At 42.5% G+C, this 19,334-nt stretch overlaps 1 protein-coding gene across 4 annotated transcripts in view; it reads left to right on the plus strand.

Annotated features, from left to right (window-relative positions):
* The window catches only part of KCNH1 (potassium voltage-gated channel subfamily H member 1), a 322,315-nt gene that overhangs the window by 32,581 nt on the left and 270,400 nt on the right, over positions 1 to 19,334 (plus strand). For 2 of the 4 annotated variants that reach the window (XM_012781689.3, XM_012781690.2), the window contains exons 4-5: positions 4,220 to 4,348; positions 12,461 to 12,579. In XM_012781689.3, the coding sequence (XP_012637143.1) occupies positions 4,220 to 4,348; positions 12,461 to 12,579 (248 nt within the window). Of the gene's footprint in view, positions 1 to 4,219; positions 4,349 to 12,460; positions 12,580 to 19,334 lie in introns of those variants that run through there. The other 2 variants (XM_020284403.2, XM_012781691.3) reach the window with 2 other exon arrangements.

A 19,334-nucleotide genomic window follows, 5' to 3' on the forward strand; every position in this document is an offset into this window, starting at 1 on the left:
GCTACCACTCCTAAGTCTAGTTTCTGGACCTGTCAGAATGGCCCAGCACCATGTGGTCCTTCCCAAGAGCCAATCACAGTGGCTTGGTCTATTCTGGTGCTGTTGAACATGGCCCGGATGCCCAGATGCCTGGTTACAGAGAGTACCTGGGAGGAAGCCCTGGGTAGGAGGAAGATTGATAGAGGCCCAAGATTCTTTCGTACACCTGAGCATTGCTGTTTTGGTATCAGGTTGCTGGGGTTGAGGAACCCCAAAGCCAAGTTAGGTTGTGAGGTTTATTACTGCATAAACCTAAGGGAGCTATATAAGGGATGAGAATCAGTGACCAAGAAGAGGTGTCTGGTTTGGAACTGCCCTACCATTGGGCATTCTCCACCACAAAAGAGCCTCTCTCCCAGGAGCAGCAGCCTCTGCCACCAGTAGGGTTGTCAGATGCTGTGTCGTTCTTGGGTTTTACATTGATCTTTCTTCAATAGGGGATCCTTTGTCCTTTTTGCAGAAACAAGACATCCGATGCTTGCGTTTCTCAGTTTTCCATGGTAGACACTTGGGTAAGGAGGCAGAATTTTAACCTCCTCTTCCTTATTTTGTGCATGTATGTGAAAATATCTGTGCATTTATTGTCTCTGTAGTATCTTGATGGAATGGATCCTGCTGCAGAATCTGGGCTCTGGGAGAGACCTCTGGAGGCCACCTGCTACAGCCTCTGCCTGCAGGAAGGTCTCTGTTTGAATGGAGCAAAAGGGTTTCCAGATATCTTTGGGGCTTTCAGAGGGGTAGAAGGGAAACTGGATTGGGTGGGGCTCCCGGTTCTAGATGGTTCACATTCACTTGAAGCAACTGTTTCATATCTTGAGACTTTGAATAATATTTCATTAAATAAAAATCCTTTGCTCTTCAATGGAAAAGCTTGAAATACTGGTCTATGTCACCTAAGAGGGACTCATCTTTTCCTCTGGAAGAATTCCAAACATGAACATTTAAGCCCGTCTACTTGCTTTCTTAGATTGTTTGGGTAGTGATAATGTAGGGCGGAGGCAGGTCTGAGTGACCAAGAAGACACTGGAAACAGGATTTATTATTTTTTTTAAAACTCAGCAAGCATTCCTAAAGTGCCTACCCTGCCGAGGTAGGGTGTACAGCTTCACGATGGCACCCTCTGGAGTTGAGTGACACAATGGCCTCACATGACCATAACACTGCATTGAATACCGTTGGAATAGAGGTGCAGGGTGGTAAGATGGAGAAAGTAGACCAGGTCTCCCTGCCCTTGGAATGGATTATTATCTATTTAAAGAAACAGTCCTCAGTTGTTAAGGTTTGAAGAGGGGCAATTTCATAGCACTTTCCTTCCCTGTCCATGATCAGAACCAGTTGAGAGAGATAAAGACTTACCTACCAGTCACAGGAAGCACTGAAGAACTTCAGGGTTCTCCTCCAGCAAGCCATCTCTCCTGCCCTTTGCCTTCCATTTATAGAATGGAGGAGCAGAGCAGAGAAGGGGCCAAGCTACGCATATTTATTCCGTGTCTCCCAAATCACCAACCCAGGAACAAAACCCAGAGAGTTACATTGAAAGGTGTTCCTTCACAGGGAAACACCAAATTGGAAAAAAGGAGGTTCCCTCCCTCAATAAGCCCCTATGATCAGCTTGAGATGAATTCTAATCCAATACATACTGACTGTTATGAATTTTTGATATAAGATATATATCTAGATATTGAAAAGGAATGGTCAGAGTGGTGTTTAATCAAGGAACACTTCTGGAAGGAGGCGATGGGCACAGTTTGCTGGAGAGACACACACACCTTTAAGCAGATTGACCTTTTGAAATGGGGAGAGTTCATTCTTGATTAGGTTGAACTGTGGACAAGCGAAAAAGACCTCCCAATATGCCATTGGAATAGAGGGTCATCTAATATAATGGTTTTCATGATCTTGAACGCGTGGGTTGGCATCATCAACCCCAGTAGTCATAGTGGGATGTAAAGATTAGATGGCACAGCCCCAACTGGAGCAAGTTTCCAGGCAACGGGCCCAGCCTGTGCAGTGCAGTGATGGCTTCTAAGGCTGCAGCCGGGAGGGCACGGTTCTGGGGATTCTAGCAAGACGAGGCTCTGGTATTAGACACCATGAGTGGAGTTCCTCTCCTTTGATTTATTGCTAGTTTGACAAATTAAGGATATTTTCCAGTTTACCATCTGAAAAACTGTTTGAAGTTTTCTTTAGAGCAAAGAAAAAAAATGGTTTTTGATTTGTTTGCTTTTGTCTTAACAGCTAGGAGACAATGAGATTTTTAGGGGTGTAGGCTCAGTTGCTGTTGATGCTTTCTATTGAGTTTTCGGTTTAATTGAAAATGGTTTAAAATCCCATGAATTCTGAGGAGGGGACTGGGAGAAAATAGTAACCCAAAACTGGATAATTCAAAGGTCATATTCTTGTTGATTTGGAAATGCCATGTGTGATTTTTGCATGGTGGATTTTTCTTTCCAAACATGTTTTTCTTAAGATGACATTATAATCTGTTGGTTGTCTCAGAGCACCCAGAGACTGACAGCTGAAAAATGCAAAGGGAATAGAAAGAAGATTAAAATTACCTATGGATGATTACACAGATAATCAAGATTTAAGGAAAATCTATTTCCATTTGATTTATTTGCTGCCTCTTTGTATATTTTAGGGTTATTTGTACTTAAATGTGAATAAGTGGTATAGACAAATCTGCAAGCTAGTTATTGTTCAGTTAGATTGGCTAATTAAGCCTAATGTTAATTAGGGATGCCTGACTGTACATGTTGTATAGTGTACAGTTTGGTATGATTATAGGCAAAAAAGACCCAAGTGACCTCTTGGGGATCTATTTTCATCTTGAAGATTCGATGAGTTCTTTGCTCTCTATCTTATAAAATAACACTGAGCACAGTATCTGGCATTAGGAAGCTCTCTAATACTTAATAACATGGGGAAATAGTTTTGGCATTTTAATTTGAAAATGGTTATAAAATATGGGGTGTCCCCAAAGTCTCCATACAAAGGGAAAATTTTGTAAAATTTTGTAATATTTTGTAACTAAAGGTACATTTAGCTACAATTTCCCATTTTTCCCATGTATGGCAACTTTTGAAACACCCTGTAGTATGTAAAATATTATCCCAGTTATGCAAAATTCAACAAAGAGTTATTAAGTTCTTCTTATATGCCAGATGCTCTTTTAGGAACTGGGGTACAAGAACTTGGTAGGGAAGAATATACCATTGCCTTGTATCTGATTTAACTTTGTATCACAGAATAAATTGGTAATTCTTGCTGTGATGTTCTCCATGGATAGAAAATATTTGTTTACTTTCCCTAATTATTTTCTGGAGCCGGAGAATGACTGTGCAGATATTTGGCCATTGATACCTGAGTTGATGTCTTGTCTGAGGAGCCAGTCAGATTAGCCATGCCCACCTCCTTTTGTGGATGAGGGCCATGCTTAGGAAGAACTTAGCTCCTGACTTTAGCTCAGGAGTGTTGATTGACATTGAAATACATTCCATTTCCTAAGGCACTCATGTGATCACAGCCCAAACCTGCTTGTAACTGTCCCTTTCTGAGGAGGCTTTGCTGGGGGAATCATGGTGGTGATCTTTTTCTTCTTCTTCGGTGTCTTGTCATTTGTTATTGTGTGTTAGATCTTTTGGATTTTTATTTTGGGGAGAGGGACTTAGAAATCGTTTCTTACCCATGCTTGGTTGAGCACATGATCCAAGTTGGTGAATTCCTGAAGTGAATTTTGACACTGGGGCCCTTTAGCAATGGATAGAGTTTGAAATTTGAGTTTGCGTGGTCTGTTGGCCGTGGTTGGCAGTGCCCATCTTGGCCCTTACTTTTTGCTGTCCACTATGTGGCCTAAGGTAAGTCTTTAGGTCTCTGTACCTAAGTTTCTTCCATAAGATCAGGTGGGATTTTCAACCGATTTTCTGATTGTTTTACAAGGGTTAAGAGAGCTGTACTTGGAAAATTATTTGAGCAGAAGAAAACCCCCACTGAGTAGTCACTGTGAAAGTTTTTATTCCAGCAAGAAAAGACATTAATGGTGTGATAACCTGGCACCTCAAGGAATGAGACCTTTTAAAAATGAATTAATATCTGTACCTTTTCATTCCCAAGTCTTTGCCTCCATAGCCCCTCCAATGAGAATGCAAATTACTGACCAACCTTTTGATATTCCTTTCAGGGACACCTGTGTGGTTCTTTGTGAAAATTGCTCCAATTCGAAACGAACAGGATAAAGTGGTTTTATTTCTTTGCACTTTCAGTGACATAACAGCTTTCAAACAGCCAATTGAGGATGACTCATGTAAAGGTTTGTAATTCTGATTTGTACAAATACATTTATGCCCTTTTTTCGCCTTTAGTGTGGCTCTTGTTACAGAGGATTTGAGGTTGCCAAGGCAATCTCATCACAAAGATGAAGGTTTAAACTTGTAATTTGTGTTGGGTAAAGTAATGTGTCATTCTGGAATGTGTGAGGGGAGGAGAGGGAGAGAAAAAAGCACTTTGTTTAGGAAAGCATTTGAATCAATTTCATACCTTCTGAAATTAACCCTTTCCAGTATTAGCTAGACAGAAGACGGTAGTTAGGCAACTCTGATATCATCAGAATCTTTTCAGGTTTTTGCGAGGCATGTGTCAGTCACTCAAATGGGGCAGACCGTGACCACATTTCATCTGATTGCTATGTAAACTTTCTTTGATTTGACTGAGTTCTACCATTCAAGATTGTTAAAGCAGACTCTAGCTCATCTCTACCTCTGTGGTCGATTAAGTCTGTGGCCAGTTAATTCATTTGGAAAATGGCATTAATCAGGCCATGGTCTTGAGTGACATTTCTCTGTGGGTTATTTAATGAGCTCTGTGACCACAGCTTTTAGCCCTCCCTTCAGCCACATCATATGCACATATTGTTTGTATCATGTGGGGACCTAGGAAAGGAGATGGCTCAGGATTTCTGGAACAGCTATACCCCTGAAGAGGTCCAGATCATCAGGATATATAAAAGATGGCATGTTATTCCCAGAGGTTTGGGATTAGGGGGTGACATAGCATTTCTTTCACATCCGTCTTTCATAACTTGCACACAAGATAACCGAGAGGCTAGAAACTATTTCTTCTTGCAGGGCTACCTGGCTCTGTGGTTGATTTTCCAGCTCTCCCTGAGAACTCCACTCCTTATGGTTTCCTGAGATGTAGCAAAGAAATTAGAGTGGAGTCCAGGGGAGAGTCCAACTTGGACATATTCTTCTTGATGTGACAAAAGTTTTATTATTAAATGGGCATTACAGGAGGAAATAAAAAGCTTTATGGGGATGCTCTCTCAGGGGCTATGTTCTCTGGGGGTATTTAAATCCTAGCATATTTAGACATCCACATTTCTGGAGTTCAGAGCACAATGCTGTGTATACCAGTGTATCCTATTTTTAAAAACTGTTTGATAGTTCAGTAAATCAATTTCAGCTTTCCTTTTGGTTTTACAACTACAGTAGATGCAAAGTGTCTTAACCAGTGTGACAGCCCTCTGAAGTCTCCCTTTTCTTAGAGATTCGTGATTGCCTGATTTCTAGATTGCCTTATTTCTAGATTGCCTGATTTGAAGATTTCTCAGTGCAATAGGTATTACATTGCAGTCAGTTTTACTCATGATACAATGTCATCTGGTTACTATATAGAAAGGCCAGTTGCTTTTTCAACCTAATAAACTCATACATAATTTTTTAAAGGCAATTGGATATTTTGACACTCAGTTTTGCAAGTTTTCTCTTAAAAATTTAAGATATATGATTTGGTTGAGTCACATGTTTTCTTTTTATCACACCTTTGTAGGTGATGTGCAAGTGTTATTTAGTAGGAAAGGCATACCTAACAGAGAATGCTCCTTTCCTGCCACCTAGGTGCCTGCCTTTGATTCTCATGAAGTTTGAAAGGAGATAAATCAGAGTGATGTAGTGAGACTCACTTAGGTTTATTTTCCAGCAATAAAATGTTCCACTTCATTTAACCTGCCTCAATGATGTATTTCTTTGCTGACAAGTTTTAGTACACACACACACACACACACACACACACACACACACACACCCTCATGAGTACACACACACAGTCTTACCTTATTCCCTCTTACCTGAGAAAACCAGATATTAATTCTCTTTGTCAGTGAAATAAGAATAGCTTGTGGCTTGATATGTAAAAATTTAAAACACACACACACACACAAACACACACACACACACACACACAAACACACACACACACACTCTTTAGCCCTTAATATAGGAATCCTGCTATTATAGTAGACCATGCTTAATGTCTCTTCAAAGACGTGACTTTGTAAGCCTGTCCGTTTCCAATGCCATGGCAGATACGTTCAGACCCTCCCCACGTGCCATGTCACCGTGCCCCTAGCCCGCTGTGTTCTGGTGGTCTGCTTAGGTCAAAGTCAAATTTTATATTAGTATGTTTATGATGGAAGGACATGATAATTCTCCAGGCCTTGTGAGTTGTGCGTCTATGAACTGCAGTTCTGGCTGCAAGGATCAAATCTAGACCCAAGAAAATACGCAGCTATGTGGTTGGATTGTAATCCTGGCTTGACATTTCTTCTTGGATGTGTTCTCAGCAGTTCGTTTCCAGCAGACCAGCTGGGTTTTCAGTACAGCACCTCAGTCAGCATTAAAAGTCTTAAGAGTGTTGCTGATCCAGGCTTGTTTAAAATTCACTTTTGAGATGGAATGGAAGGGTGGAAAATCTAAAACCCCAGGAAATTCCCAGGTAATTGTTCCATGGCGTAGCTGCATGGGATGTCTTCCCACCATCAAATTAGCCTTTTAAATCAATGGTGCCAAATTGTCTTTATAATTACTGTGTTTTCTATGACCATTTAATGTCTAACTTGGGGAGTTGGGTGGAATGAGTGCATCTTGATAGTAAGCCAGTTTGTGCATTGCATTTTCTCACAAACTACCCACAAAGGGGCCAACACATGGGATAATTGCCAGTGGATTATTTCAGCATCTGACACAGAGTAAGTCCCCTTCTGCCTCGGGCACAGCTGATGGGGTCCTGGGAATGGTTCCTGAGCCTCCTCTTTGATTTGATGCATCAGTTCTCACTGTCCTTTTTATGAGTTATCCAGGCCCCTGACTTCCTCATCTTTGCTTTGATGTCTGCCTTCTGACTAATTCTGTTACCCTCTGACAAACAGTGCCCACGGATGGCATGGGGCAGGGAATGCAAGTCAAGCTAGGTTTGCTGTTCGGTAACAGGTGGGGTGTGTGTGTGTGTGTGTGTGTGTGTGTGTGTGTGTGTGTGTGTATGTAAAGGCTGAATAAGAGATTAGGTGGGAATTCTTGGCTACAATGAGAATCCGTGATGCTCCAGCAGTTTCATTTTTTCCTTATCTCTTGCTTTTCTGTTATTAAAGATAATTGGGAGTAGGCTGCAGGGTATGTTTCTGTTCCATTCTCTCTTCCGAGGAGGCCTGGGCAAATGGGTAGAGAAGAATTAAAATGTAACGCTCAGAGTTTTCTTTATGTTGCTCACCAAAAGATGAGTCACCCCTTTTGTTTTCTCTTTTACCCCATGAAGTAATCTCTCCTATTAAAGGAGTGAATTCATTTTGAAAGGTCCATGTATTTACTTCTAAATTCAGAGTTAAACTTGAGCCAAAATCAGGCAACAAAAGGAATGTAAAACCTTAGAGGAGATTTTTAAGAGCCAAAGATTTAGAATATTGAAGGATGAAGGCTCTGGCAAGCTGTTGTAACTGCCAATCTTCTCCATGTGCCTTCATGTGGGATATTTATAAGCCACTCTTGGGAAAGACACAAAGTCATAGATAACAAGCCACGACCTTCCCCCTGTAGTAACATTTTATCTCTATCCCTTAGGATGACGGAAAAGTGATGATTTAGTGACTGCTACTGGAAGGAGCCATCCTTGATTTTTGGTTATTTGTGTAATACATTGGTAGGGAAGAGATTGTGGGTGGAGACTCGAGGACATTTAGGCAGTGGTCCACACTGACTGTCCATCCTGGTACCCTTTCTCCACTATTCTCGGCTGGACGTTGGGTAATGGCATCAACTCCTCTAAGAGAATTTATGACTTTGTATATCACGATAAGGCTGGCCTCTGTCTTTTCTATTGTTCCCAGACTTACTCTCAGAGGAGCTAAAATGTTAACCTATCCCAGAACCATCTCTTTTGGCCTAGACGGATGTATGGGCTATATAGTACCCTCACTGGTGCCTCAGACAGTTGAAACCCAGCAGCCACTTCAGCCACTGTGGGGTCAAGGCAGGGGGAAGCAGTCGTCCTTCCTGAGAATGGAGAAAGGACCCAGGAAATACATTTTTGCTGGTTGCTGATTGCACTCTGTGTGCCTCTCCTTCTGTCTTTCCTTTTCAGCTTTCCTCTTCCCCTCCTGCCCACCCCCTCTCCTTAGCCTGGTCACGTGATGCCTTCGATCTTTCCATGGCACCCACAGCCCTGCTGTGCCGACTTTGCTGGTGACATTTGTGACAGAGCTGGAAGAACCCTGGGCCAAGGGTTCTTCGTTTGAGCTCAGTTCGATGTTGCACTTACCGATGGGATATAATTGGAGGAGTGGGCACAGAAATTCCCCCTAAAACTAAACAGAGTTTATGAATTGGGCTGCTTATCTTTGGGACTTTAGATCTCTGGGAAGCCTAGACAGAAGTAGAGAAGTGAGAGGAAAAAATATTGTCCTGTGTCCATGTTTATGTGACACACACACACTTGTTGGGTATCTTTTGGGTATCTGGCCTCATGTCTGTACACAAGGAAATGTCCTGGACACAGACAGTGTCTGAGATGGGGCCTCTGCTTGTTTGAGTCTACGTGGGAGAAGAGGCAGACAGGTGAGGAAATAAGAACCATAAAGCATAATCAGTGATCTAATAGAAGTCTGCATAGCGCAAGTGGGGGTGTAAGAGAGGGGACAGGCAAAGGGTACGGCGGCATCTGGGAAAGGCTTCCTTGAGGGAGGAGGGCGAGTCAGCTGCCTCATTGTCACTGTGGAAAATGACCATCTGGCTTCCCTGAGCAAGACCATCCTGAGCTAGATTCTCATTGGGTTGTCCCCTCCCAGTTGACCTTTTGGACAATGGGAGCTTCAATCTCTCTAGAAATGGTTCCCTGATGGCTCTGCTGTAAGGGACATCATTGGTCTAAATTGTACCTATTATCTCCCATCAAATTGTTTTTCTCTTCGTGTGTTTTTAACCTCATTGAATAGCTGTCACCCCAGTCACCCAAACCAGAAACTCACGAGCCACCTGGATTGCCTCTTCTTTCTCTCTACAGCTGTTTTTCAGAGTCTTGTTGATTCTGCCTCTGTAGTGGCTCTCAAGTCTCCCCTGTCCCCCGGCCCAGGCCACAGCATTGGTCTAGGCCTGCACGGTCTCTTGCCTGGGGTCCTGACCTATCTTCTATATGCCAACTTTTTTTTTTTTTTAGTCCACTATTCATACTGTTGTCCTGGCCTTCTGAAATGGAAATTGGTATGTATGTCTCTTCTTACCATATTTAGACTCTGCTGGCTCCCTGTGGGCTTTAGGATGAAATTCAAATTTCTTAACAGACTGTCTATGTTTTTGCTGCCTAGGTTCTCCCAGTCTGGCCCCTGTTGGCCTCTATAGCACCACTTCAGGCCACTCTCAGCTGCCCCTCCCCTTTGCAAGCCACACCCATCCAGCCAGCCATGCTGAATGTTTCACTCTTCACTCACATAGTACCTCTTTTTTTTTTTTTTTGAGACAAAGTTTCACTTTTGTTGCCCAGGCTAGAGTGACTTGGCATCAGCCTCGCTCACAGCAACCTCAAACTCCTAGGCTTAAGTGATCCTCCTGCCTCAGCCTCCCAAGTAGCTGGGACTACAGACATGTTGCCACCATGCCTGGCTAATTTGTTTTTTTCCTATATATATTTTTAGTTGGCCAATTAATTTCTTTCTATTTTTAGTAGAGAAGGGGTCTCTCTTACTCAGACTGGTTTCCAACTCCTGACTTTGAGCAATCCTCCTGCCTCGGCCTCCCAGAGTGCTAGGATTATAGGCGTGCCCGGCCTCACATAGTACCCTGTTTTATGATTTTCTGCCTTTGTAGGTGCTGTTCCTTCTATGTGGAATGTCTTTTTTTCCTTCTTGAGTCTGTTACTCATCTTTCAAAATTTTGCTCTAGTGTTACCCCCTCCAGGAAACCTTCCTTGATTCCCTGGCCTGGATTAGATGTGCCTTCTGTGGACGGTCTTGGTCATAGCTTCCTGTCCCCATCTCTGTCATGGCACTTAGCTTACCATATCATGATTTTTTTATTTATTTGTCAGTCTTCCCTACTAGAGTATGTGCTGTCTGAGGCCAATTTCTTATTCATGCTAGTATCTCTAGTGCCTGGTACATAGTAATTATGCTTATAGAATTAATACATGAATAAATGAATCTATTATCTGGCTAGGCATGACTGCTATCATCAAGTATTTGTAGAACAGAGAGGAAAATACGGGGTTGGGAATTTGGGAAAGAACTTCCTTCTTTCAGCACAGGCAGAGCTTACCATCCTGGGTGGAAGTTTGACATTTCACACTGCCCATTCATTTCCCATCCTACACCCACTCGGCCTCCCACGCCCTCTGCTCAGCCTGCTGAGAGCCAGCTCCTTCAAGAGCTGCTTCTTGGAAAGAGAATCGGGGATAGGCCAGAGAGTGAGAGGCCGGTCTGAGCACAGGGAAATGTCCAGTGGTCCAAGGATCTTCCTTTTCATCTTTTTATGCTATATCAGCTGATGGACCAGGGCCCTGAGCTCCCTCCCAGGTGGGGTCTAAGGTGTCTGCCCTGGCTTCTCCCTCTCATCATTGTCCCAACAGTGTGAGTTGCAGTCGTGGTAGTCGTAGGGTGGACGCTGAGCCCTTGAGGATATTTGCATGTATGACTGTTTTCTACCTGATTGAAAAATAAACTTCTGCTCTTCTTGAAAAGCTTTGCAGAATTCAATTCCAGCTTTGTTTTGGGCCAAAGCAGAGCCTGACTATGAGACTCTAAGAAATCTTAACTTCACAGTTCCCACAGCACATTCCTAAGTGGTGCATTTGGGGAGATGTCAAAGAGCCCCGTGGAGGATGTGCTATGCCCTCCTGTTAACTTTAATGGACCCCCACAGTCCAGCCGCTACACATCTCTTTTCAAGCTGACTCCAGCAGTTCCGCATCTCTGCTTCGTGGCATCAGGGTAGATGAAAGCGCCACTAGCTTTTTATTAAAGCCCAGCACTTCTGGAATAAGATTAAAAGAGAAAAAAAAAGAACTGATTTGCTATTCTTGCTATGTTGACAAAAATCAATCTAGATCATGATTTTTAAAGGTTGTGCAGAAAAAACAATAAAGGCCATTTTTCTGCTTAACTCTATTGTCCTCTGGATTCTAAGTCTGTCTCGGAAAGGTGCTCCAGGGGAAAATTTAGCAGATGAGACTTCTGCTGGAAGGTGCTGAATGCTTGTAAACTCTAAAGGATAAAAAAATAAAATCGCCTAGTTCTGCTTTTAGCTGTTATGTAAAAATAGTCGCATGCTCTGCTTATTTGCTATATACTTGTGGTTTTCGGAGCTCCTGAAACCGAAGCCTTGTCTTGAAGACCCTGACAGGCTTTCAAAGGTCTCATGGGGCGACTGCCATGGTCATAACTTCGACGCAGATGGGTTTTAGGATGTTAAAATGGACGATTGTCTTTGGGGGCCTTTAAAAGCAGTCAAGATCGCTCAGACATCTTAGATTCTCAGTAAATGACCTGTCACGAACCATCCTTCCCCCATCCCGAAGCAGACTAAAACCTGCTGGGGCTTTTCCCACCTCCCCGGGGGTTGAATTCATTTCTTATTCCCCTAGCCTCAGATAAAGTAATCACGGAATGGACATTTGACTAGCTTGTCCATTTAAAACGCAGAACCAGCTCAGTTTCTGGAAGGTCAGACAGCAGGGGGATCGGGAACAGCCTGAGCCAAGTCACCAAGGCAGAGAAGCATCTCTAATGTCTGTTATTACCTGGTGGAAAAGCCTTGGGCCAGGGTCGAGAGATCTGGGTTCCAGACTCTTTCTCATTGTCTAGTCACTCTGAGCCTTGGCTTCCCTAATAGTACAATGATGCTAAAACCTGCCTTACACACTCCACAAAGCTATGAGTAGGATAGGATGGAAGTGCATGGGAAAAGCAAATTGCTACACACTTTTGAGTGTGTCAAGGTGCTTTTCTGAGCAGTGAGTCTTGCTCGAGGGGATGCGGAGTGAGTGACTCACGGGAGTTCATGATGACGTCGAGGGTCGGTTTCTGACATTGTGACAGGTGATGTGAATGTCTGTGCTCCTTCAGGATGTGGTTGACCCTGTCTTTTCACTCTTCCACATGCTTCAGGCTGGGGGAAGTTTGCTCGGCTGACCAGAGCATTGACAAGCAGCAGGGGTGTCCTGCAGCAGCTGGCTCCTAGCGTGCAAAAAGGCGAGAATGTCCACAAGCACTCGCGCCTGGCAGAGGTAAGGGCAAGGGGTTAGCTCATCTTGGGGCGCATTTCTAGGGGGTGCATGGACTGAGGAAATGGCACAAAGCTAGTGTGCTGTCTTGGAGGGGACTTTTAGGATACCCCCAGACTCCTGTCATGGCTGGATTGCAAACCACGATGTAATGTATGACATCGAGTAAGTTACTTAACTCCTTTGAGCTCCGTGCTTTCCCATATGTAAGAGTAGGCTGGAAAAGCTCTGTTCCAACTTGCCTGAGATTGCAAGTGTCAGATCACTTTTTTGAAGGGGTTGGGAAGAAGCTGGAAGTGCTTCACATACATGAAAGAGTTTTTACTTATAAATCATAAATAATTTTGTTATTTGAGCAATATTATTATAGTAATAGAAGATGCAGGAAGCAGAAAGAAGAAAATAAAAATTACCTGTAATCCCACTGACCACATAGCATTGTTCCATATTTTTTGTGTACATTTAACTCTTTTCTTTGTGTATATCCTATTTCCTGAAGACGAATAAATTCGGTTTTTTCACATGTTAATATTTATGAAGTTGAGATGCCTCTAAGAATCTGTGTGTACAACAGATGTGGTTGTGTTGCCTTTCTTTCATTTTACATAATCATGAACATCTTTCCAAGTTAATAAATATCCTTAAAATTATTGTTATTCTGATAACTTTTGTAGCATGGAAAATTTGGCATTCTCCCTTTTGCAGAGAGAAATGAGAAGCTGGGAAGCCTTGATGAGGTGTTTTATCAGCTTTAATGCTCCCAGCTCACCATTATCTGCTTTGGGTGGTGTCTGGTTATTATTTCTTCAACTAGACTTTGGTGGGGCTACTTAGAGACCCTACCCTCCACATAGCAAACTTTTATCTTACACAAAGATGACAACATATGCTGTCCCTCTGCCTGAAGGTGGCCAGCCATTCCTTGATCCATGTTTGGATGGCGGGGCCCCCACTGACCTGGCTGCAGGGTCCCATACCCTTAAGGGAGAAACTCCCAGCATGCTGCAGCTCACAGTGGGTACTCTGCATATATGCACCACATGTCAAATGAGTTAACTGCAGGTGATCTTTTTGTAGCAGCCAGAAGCTTTTGCCAATAGTGGGGAGGGGGACTGTTCATTTGTATCCTGTTAGAGAAGGAGAGACATTTGTATGATGGCAGCTTCTTTTTTAGTCATGATGTGGGCTTGGCTTATGATACAAAAAATACTAAAGGACTGGGCGCGGTGGCTCACACCTGTAATCCTAGCACTCTGGGAGGCCGAGGCGGATGGATTACTCGAGGTCAGGAGTTCAAAACCAGCCTGATCAAGAGCGAGACCCCGTCTCTACTATAAATAGAAAGAAATTAATTGCCCAACTAATATATATAGAAAAAATTAGCCGGGCATAGTGGCGCATGTCTGTAGTCCCAGCTACTCGGGAAGCTGAGGCAGTAGGATTGCTTGAGCCCAGGAGTTTGAGGTTGCTGTGAGCTAGGCTGACGCCACGGCACTCACTCTAGCCTGGGCAACAAAGTGAGACTCTGTCTCAAAAAAAAACAAAAAACCAAAAAACACAAAAAATACTGAAAGAGACCTTTCAACTCTTAGCCTGCACTTTCCCTGCTTTTTATGGTTAATAAAGTATGGCTGAGTGTGGTGACTCATGCGTTTAATTCTAGCACTCTGGGAGGCTGAGGTTGGAGGATCACTTGAGGTTAGGAGGTCAAGATCAGCCTGAGCAAGAGTGAGATTCCCATCTCTACAAAAAATAGAAAAATTAGCCAGGCATGGTGGCATGCACCTGTAGTCCCAGCTACTCTAGAGGCTGAGGCAGGAGGATCGTTTGAGCCCAAGAGTTTAAGGTTGCAGTGAGCTATGATGACGCCACTGCACTATACCCAAGGCAACAGAGTGAGACTGTGTCTCAAAAAAAAAAAAAAAAAAAGGCAATCTCCTCTCCTGCTTCTCTCCCCCTTGCTCACTCTTATCTGGTCACACTGGCCTCTTTGCTGTTCCTTGTACATGCCAGGCTTGGCTGCAAGTCTTTGCCCAAATGTCATTTTCTCTCTGTAGCTACCAGTATCAGTCAGGGTTATACCAGAGAAACAAAGCCAGTAGGATGTTTATATATTAGGAGATGGATACATAATTGTGGGGGTTGGTTAAGCGTGTCCAAAATTTGTAGGTCAGGTTGGCAGACTGGAAACCCTTGGGAGGAGCTGACGCTGAGGTCCACAGGCAAATGTCTTCTTCCTCAGGGAAACCTCAGTTCTGCTTTTAAGGCTTTTCAACTGATTGGATAAGGCCCACTCAGATTCCAGAGGGTAATCTCTTTTCCTGAAAGTCAACTGATTGTAGATGTTAATCACAGCTTATACGGTATCTTCACAGGACCACTTAGATTAGTGTTTGCTTGAATAAGTGGGTATGATGGCCTACTCATATTGACAAGTGGAACTATTACAGTTCACCCTCTTATCAACTTGACACCCATACGCTTTTCTTTAAGCCATAATTAATCTCTAAATAAGACAATGACAAAATCATACTTCTGCCTAACATGATACAGTTATCCTATGTGCAGTGGAAAACGTGCCAACCCTTTCCCCCAAAGAGGACGAAAAGTCCTTGGTGAGGTTCACTCTTTTATGTCCTGAATTTAGATACTGTGATATAAAATTACCTATTATTAATAGACCTTATGTTATATGATAAGGGAATAAGAAAGGGAAGAAAATAATAGTATTTGATATCTATATATATATTTGTAACAAAATAAAGAAGAATTACCCAACTCCTAGTCCTCTTCTTAATCTACTGTTTTCTTGCATACATACTATACAGTTTATTTGTTGTTCACTGATACATCCTAAGCTCTTAGAACAGTGTCTGTCACATAGTAGGTGCTCAGTAGTGTTTTTTAACCCTTTGCACTCCCTTGCTTTTTTCTCATTATCCACTTGACATTATCCACACTCGACATCCGAGTGCAAAGGGTTAAAAAAAATTGATCGATTGAATGAAAGAAAGGAAATGCTGCTAATATTTTTGTCTACTTGTCTGGCGTAAGTAGTTGCTTATTGATTGCCAATATAAGGCAAACACCTGAGTCTCATCTCAGGGGCTAGTAAGCTTTAATTAGCCTGGCTAGAGGCTTATTGATTTTTATTGATCTTTTCAAAGAACCAGCTTTTTGTTTTTGTTAATGTTCCCTGTTGATTTCCTGGTTTCAATTTTATTGCTTCCTTCTCTAATTTTTGTTATTTCTTTTCTTCTGCTTACTTTGGATTTAGTTTGTTTTTCTTTTTCTAGTTTCCTAAAGCAGAAGCTTAGATTATTGATTTTTGCTCTTTTTTTTTTTTCTAATACTTGCATTCAAAGCTGGAAATTTCCCTCTAAGCAATGCTTTTGCTACATGCCACAAATTTTAAGTTGTATTTTCTTTTTTATTTAGTTAAAAACATATTTTGATTTTTCTTGAGATTTCTTTTTTGGACTCTGTGTTATTTAGAAGCATGTTGTTAATCTCCAAATATTTTTGGATTTTCTAGCTATTTTCTCTAATTAATTTCTAGTTTAATTCCATTGTGGTTTCAAAGCATACATTGTATGATTTCTATTCTTTTGTTAAGGTGTATCTTATGGCCCAGAATGGGATCTATCTTTGTGAATGCTCCATGTGAGCTTGAGAGAATGAGTATTCTGCCATTGTTGGGTGAAGGAGTCTATACATGTTTCATTATATTCAGCAGATTGATGGCATTAATATTATTGAGTTCAACTATGTCCTCACTGATTTTAGGCCTGCTGGATCTGTCCATTTCTGATAGAAGGGTGTTGAAGTCTCCAACTATAATAATAAATTCATCTATTTCTCCTTCCAGTTCTATTAGTTTTTTTGCCTTACATATTTTGCTGCTCTGTTGTTAGATACACACACATTAAAGATTGTCATGTCTTCTTGGAGAATTGACCCTTTTATCATTTTATTAATAATTCCCCATCTTTATCCCTGATAACTTTTTCTTGCTGTGACGCTGCTCTGTCTGAAATCAATATAGGTATTCCTGCTTTCTTTTCATTAGTGTTGGCATGGTGTATGTCTTTCTCCATCTCTTTACTTTTAAGCAATATGTATCTCCATATTTAAAGTGGGTTTCTGTAGACAACATACAGTTGGGTATTGTTTTTTCGTCCACTGTGACAATTTGTGTCTTTGATTGCTATAGTTAGGCCATTGAAGATTAAAGTAAGTATTGATATAGTTGGATTAATTTCTATGGTATTTGTTACTGTTTCCTATTCACTGTCTTGCACTCCTTTTCTGCCTCTTTTGGTTTTAATTGAGCAATTTATGTCATTGCATTTTTATAGTTCTTATTTGGGGCTGGGTGTGGTGGCTCATACCTGTAATCCCAGTGCTTTGGGAGGCTGAGATGGGAAGATTGCTTGAAGGCAAGAGTTTGAAACCAGCTGAGACCCCAGTTCAACAACAGCAAAACATATATATATATATATATATTTATTTATTTATTTTTTTTTTTAAAGGTTTTTTAGTGGTTGTCCTAGAGTTTGTCATATACATTTATAACCAATCCAAGTCCCTTTCAAATAATACTATTCTCCTTCATGGGTAGTTTAAGTACCTTATGATAACAAAATATTCCTAATTATGCCCTCCCATTACTTGTATCAATTCTAGGAATCTTTTCATGGAGTCTTTAGCATTTTCTAGATACAAGACCATATCATCAGCAAACAGGGATAGTTTGACCTCCTCTTTCCCAATTTGGATACCCTTTATTTCTTTCTCTTGCCTGATTGCTCTGGGAAAGACTTCCAGTACTATGTTGAATAGAAGTAGAGATAGTGGGTACTTTTGTTCCAGTTCTTAGGGGGAATGCTTTCAACTTTTCCCCATTCAGTATGATGTTGGGTGTGGGTTTGTCATATATATAGCTTTTATTATTTTGAGGTTTGTTCTTTCTATGTCTAGTTTGCTGAAGGTTTTTGTCATGAAACAGTGCTAGATTTTATTGAATAATTTTTCTGCAACTATTGAGATAATTATATGGCCTTTTTTTTTTGCTTCTGTTTATGTGGTGAATCACATTTATTTGTTTGCATATGTTAAACAATCTTGAATCTCTGGGCTTTAAACCCACTTGATTGTGGTGAATTATCTTTTTGATGTCCTGTTGAATTTGATTTGTTAGTATTTTCTTGAGGATTTTTGTTTCTGTGTTCATAGGGATATTAGTCTGTAGTTTTCTTTTTTTTTTTGCTGTGTCCTTTCTTGGCTTTGGTATCAAGGTGATACTGGCTTCATAGAATGAGTTGGGGAGGATTCCCTCCTTTTTGATATTACGGAATAATAATTTATGTAGGATAGATACCAGTTCTTCTTTGTAGGTCTGGTAGAATTTGGCTATGAATCTGTCTGGTCCAGGGCTGCTTTTTGTTGGGAGACTTTTTATTACCGCTTCAATCTTGTTACTTGTTATTGGTCTGTTCAGGATTTCTATTTAGTCCTGACTGAGGCTTGGGAGGTTGTGTGTTTCGGGAATGTATCCATTTCCTTCTACATTCTCTAGTTGGTGAGAGTAGAAGTTTTTGTAGTAATCTGGGGCCCAGGGGCACAGCCTCAGGCCCAGGGGCAGCAGGAGCCTTAGAGCCACGGGCTGGAGGCAGCGCGGGAGCTGCGGTGTGGGACAGCGGACCGAGAGCCGCGGAGGCAGAGCTTCCCGCTAGGGGGCAGCACCACCAGGCTGGTGGCAGCGTGGGGATCACGTGGGCGGGGCTTCTGGGCGGGGCCTGAACTGCAGGAGCTCTCCCCGGCCAGGTGGGCGGTGTAGGGTGCTCATTCTCCTCAAATGCCCCGTGGGGTGGGGAAGGTTGCTCGGTTCCCAGTTAGGGAGCACGCAAGAGCTTCTGCTCTGCTTGTTCCCTTCCCAGCCCAACGGGGTGATGCGGAGGCCGCTGCAGCAAAGCCGAGCCCTGTGTAGACCTGGCACTCTGGACCTTAGAGCTCGGAAGGGTGTCAGTCGCAACAACCCCAGAAGGGAAGCCACCGGGTCCCTGCTGGGCCTGCTCTCTAGCGCAGTATGGCTGCACAGACTCCGAGCAGCTCCCTGATCAGCCCAGAGGTGTGCTGGTGGTGGTGGGGAGGGGCCCCCTCACAGCTCGGGGTGCAGTGCCCACAGGTGGAGCCCCACGGTTCCTTCTTCCTTTCCTTCCCCACGTGAGGGTGCCTCCCCCAGGCACCTCCTCATCTTGCCCAGTGGACATCACCCCTCACCTTCTTCATTCTGAATGTTCCTCCCGTGCTTCTCAGGTGATTCACAAGGATGCCCTTTCCAAGAAGGCCCATCTCTAGGTGGGCATCCACCTGCAACTTTCAGTCCTGTCCTGAGGGCAGCACGCCAGCGCTGCTTCTAGTCGTCATCTTGCCCTGCCCCTTATTTCTTTTCTGATCTTCTTCCTTTGTGTACATCTGAGTGTCTGACCTACATCATTTTTTTTAAATCTCTGAAGAATTTCCTTTGACATTTATTGCAAGGCAGGTCTGTTGGCAAAAATTCACTCAATTTTTGTTTGGCTCAGAAAGTCTATTTTCCTTCACTTTTGAAAGATAATTTCACAGGGTATAGAATTCTAGGTTGGTGGGTTTGTTTTTCTCTTAACTCTTTAAATATTTCACTCTACTCTCTTCTTGCATCATTTCTGAGAAGTTGGATGTACAGTTGACCATTGAACAACATGTGTTTGAACTAC

This window comes from Microcebus murinus, chromosome 23 (genome assembly GCF_040939455.1).
Source record: "Microcebus murinus isolate Inina chromosome 23, M.murinus_Inina_mat1.0, whole genome shotgun sequence".
In the NCBI taxonomy this organism is placed as follows: domain Eukaryota; kingdom Metazoa; phylum Chordata; class Mammalia; order Primates; family Cheirogaleidae; genus Microcebus; species Microcebus murinus.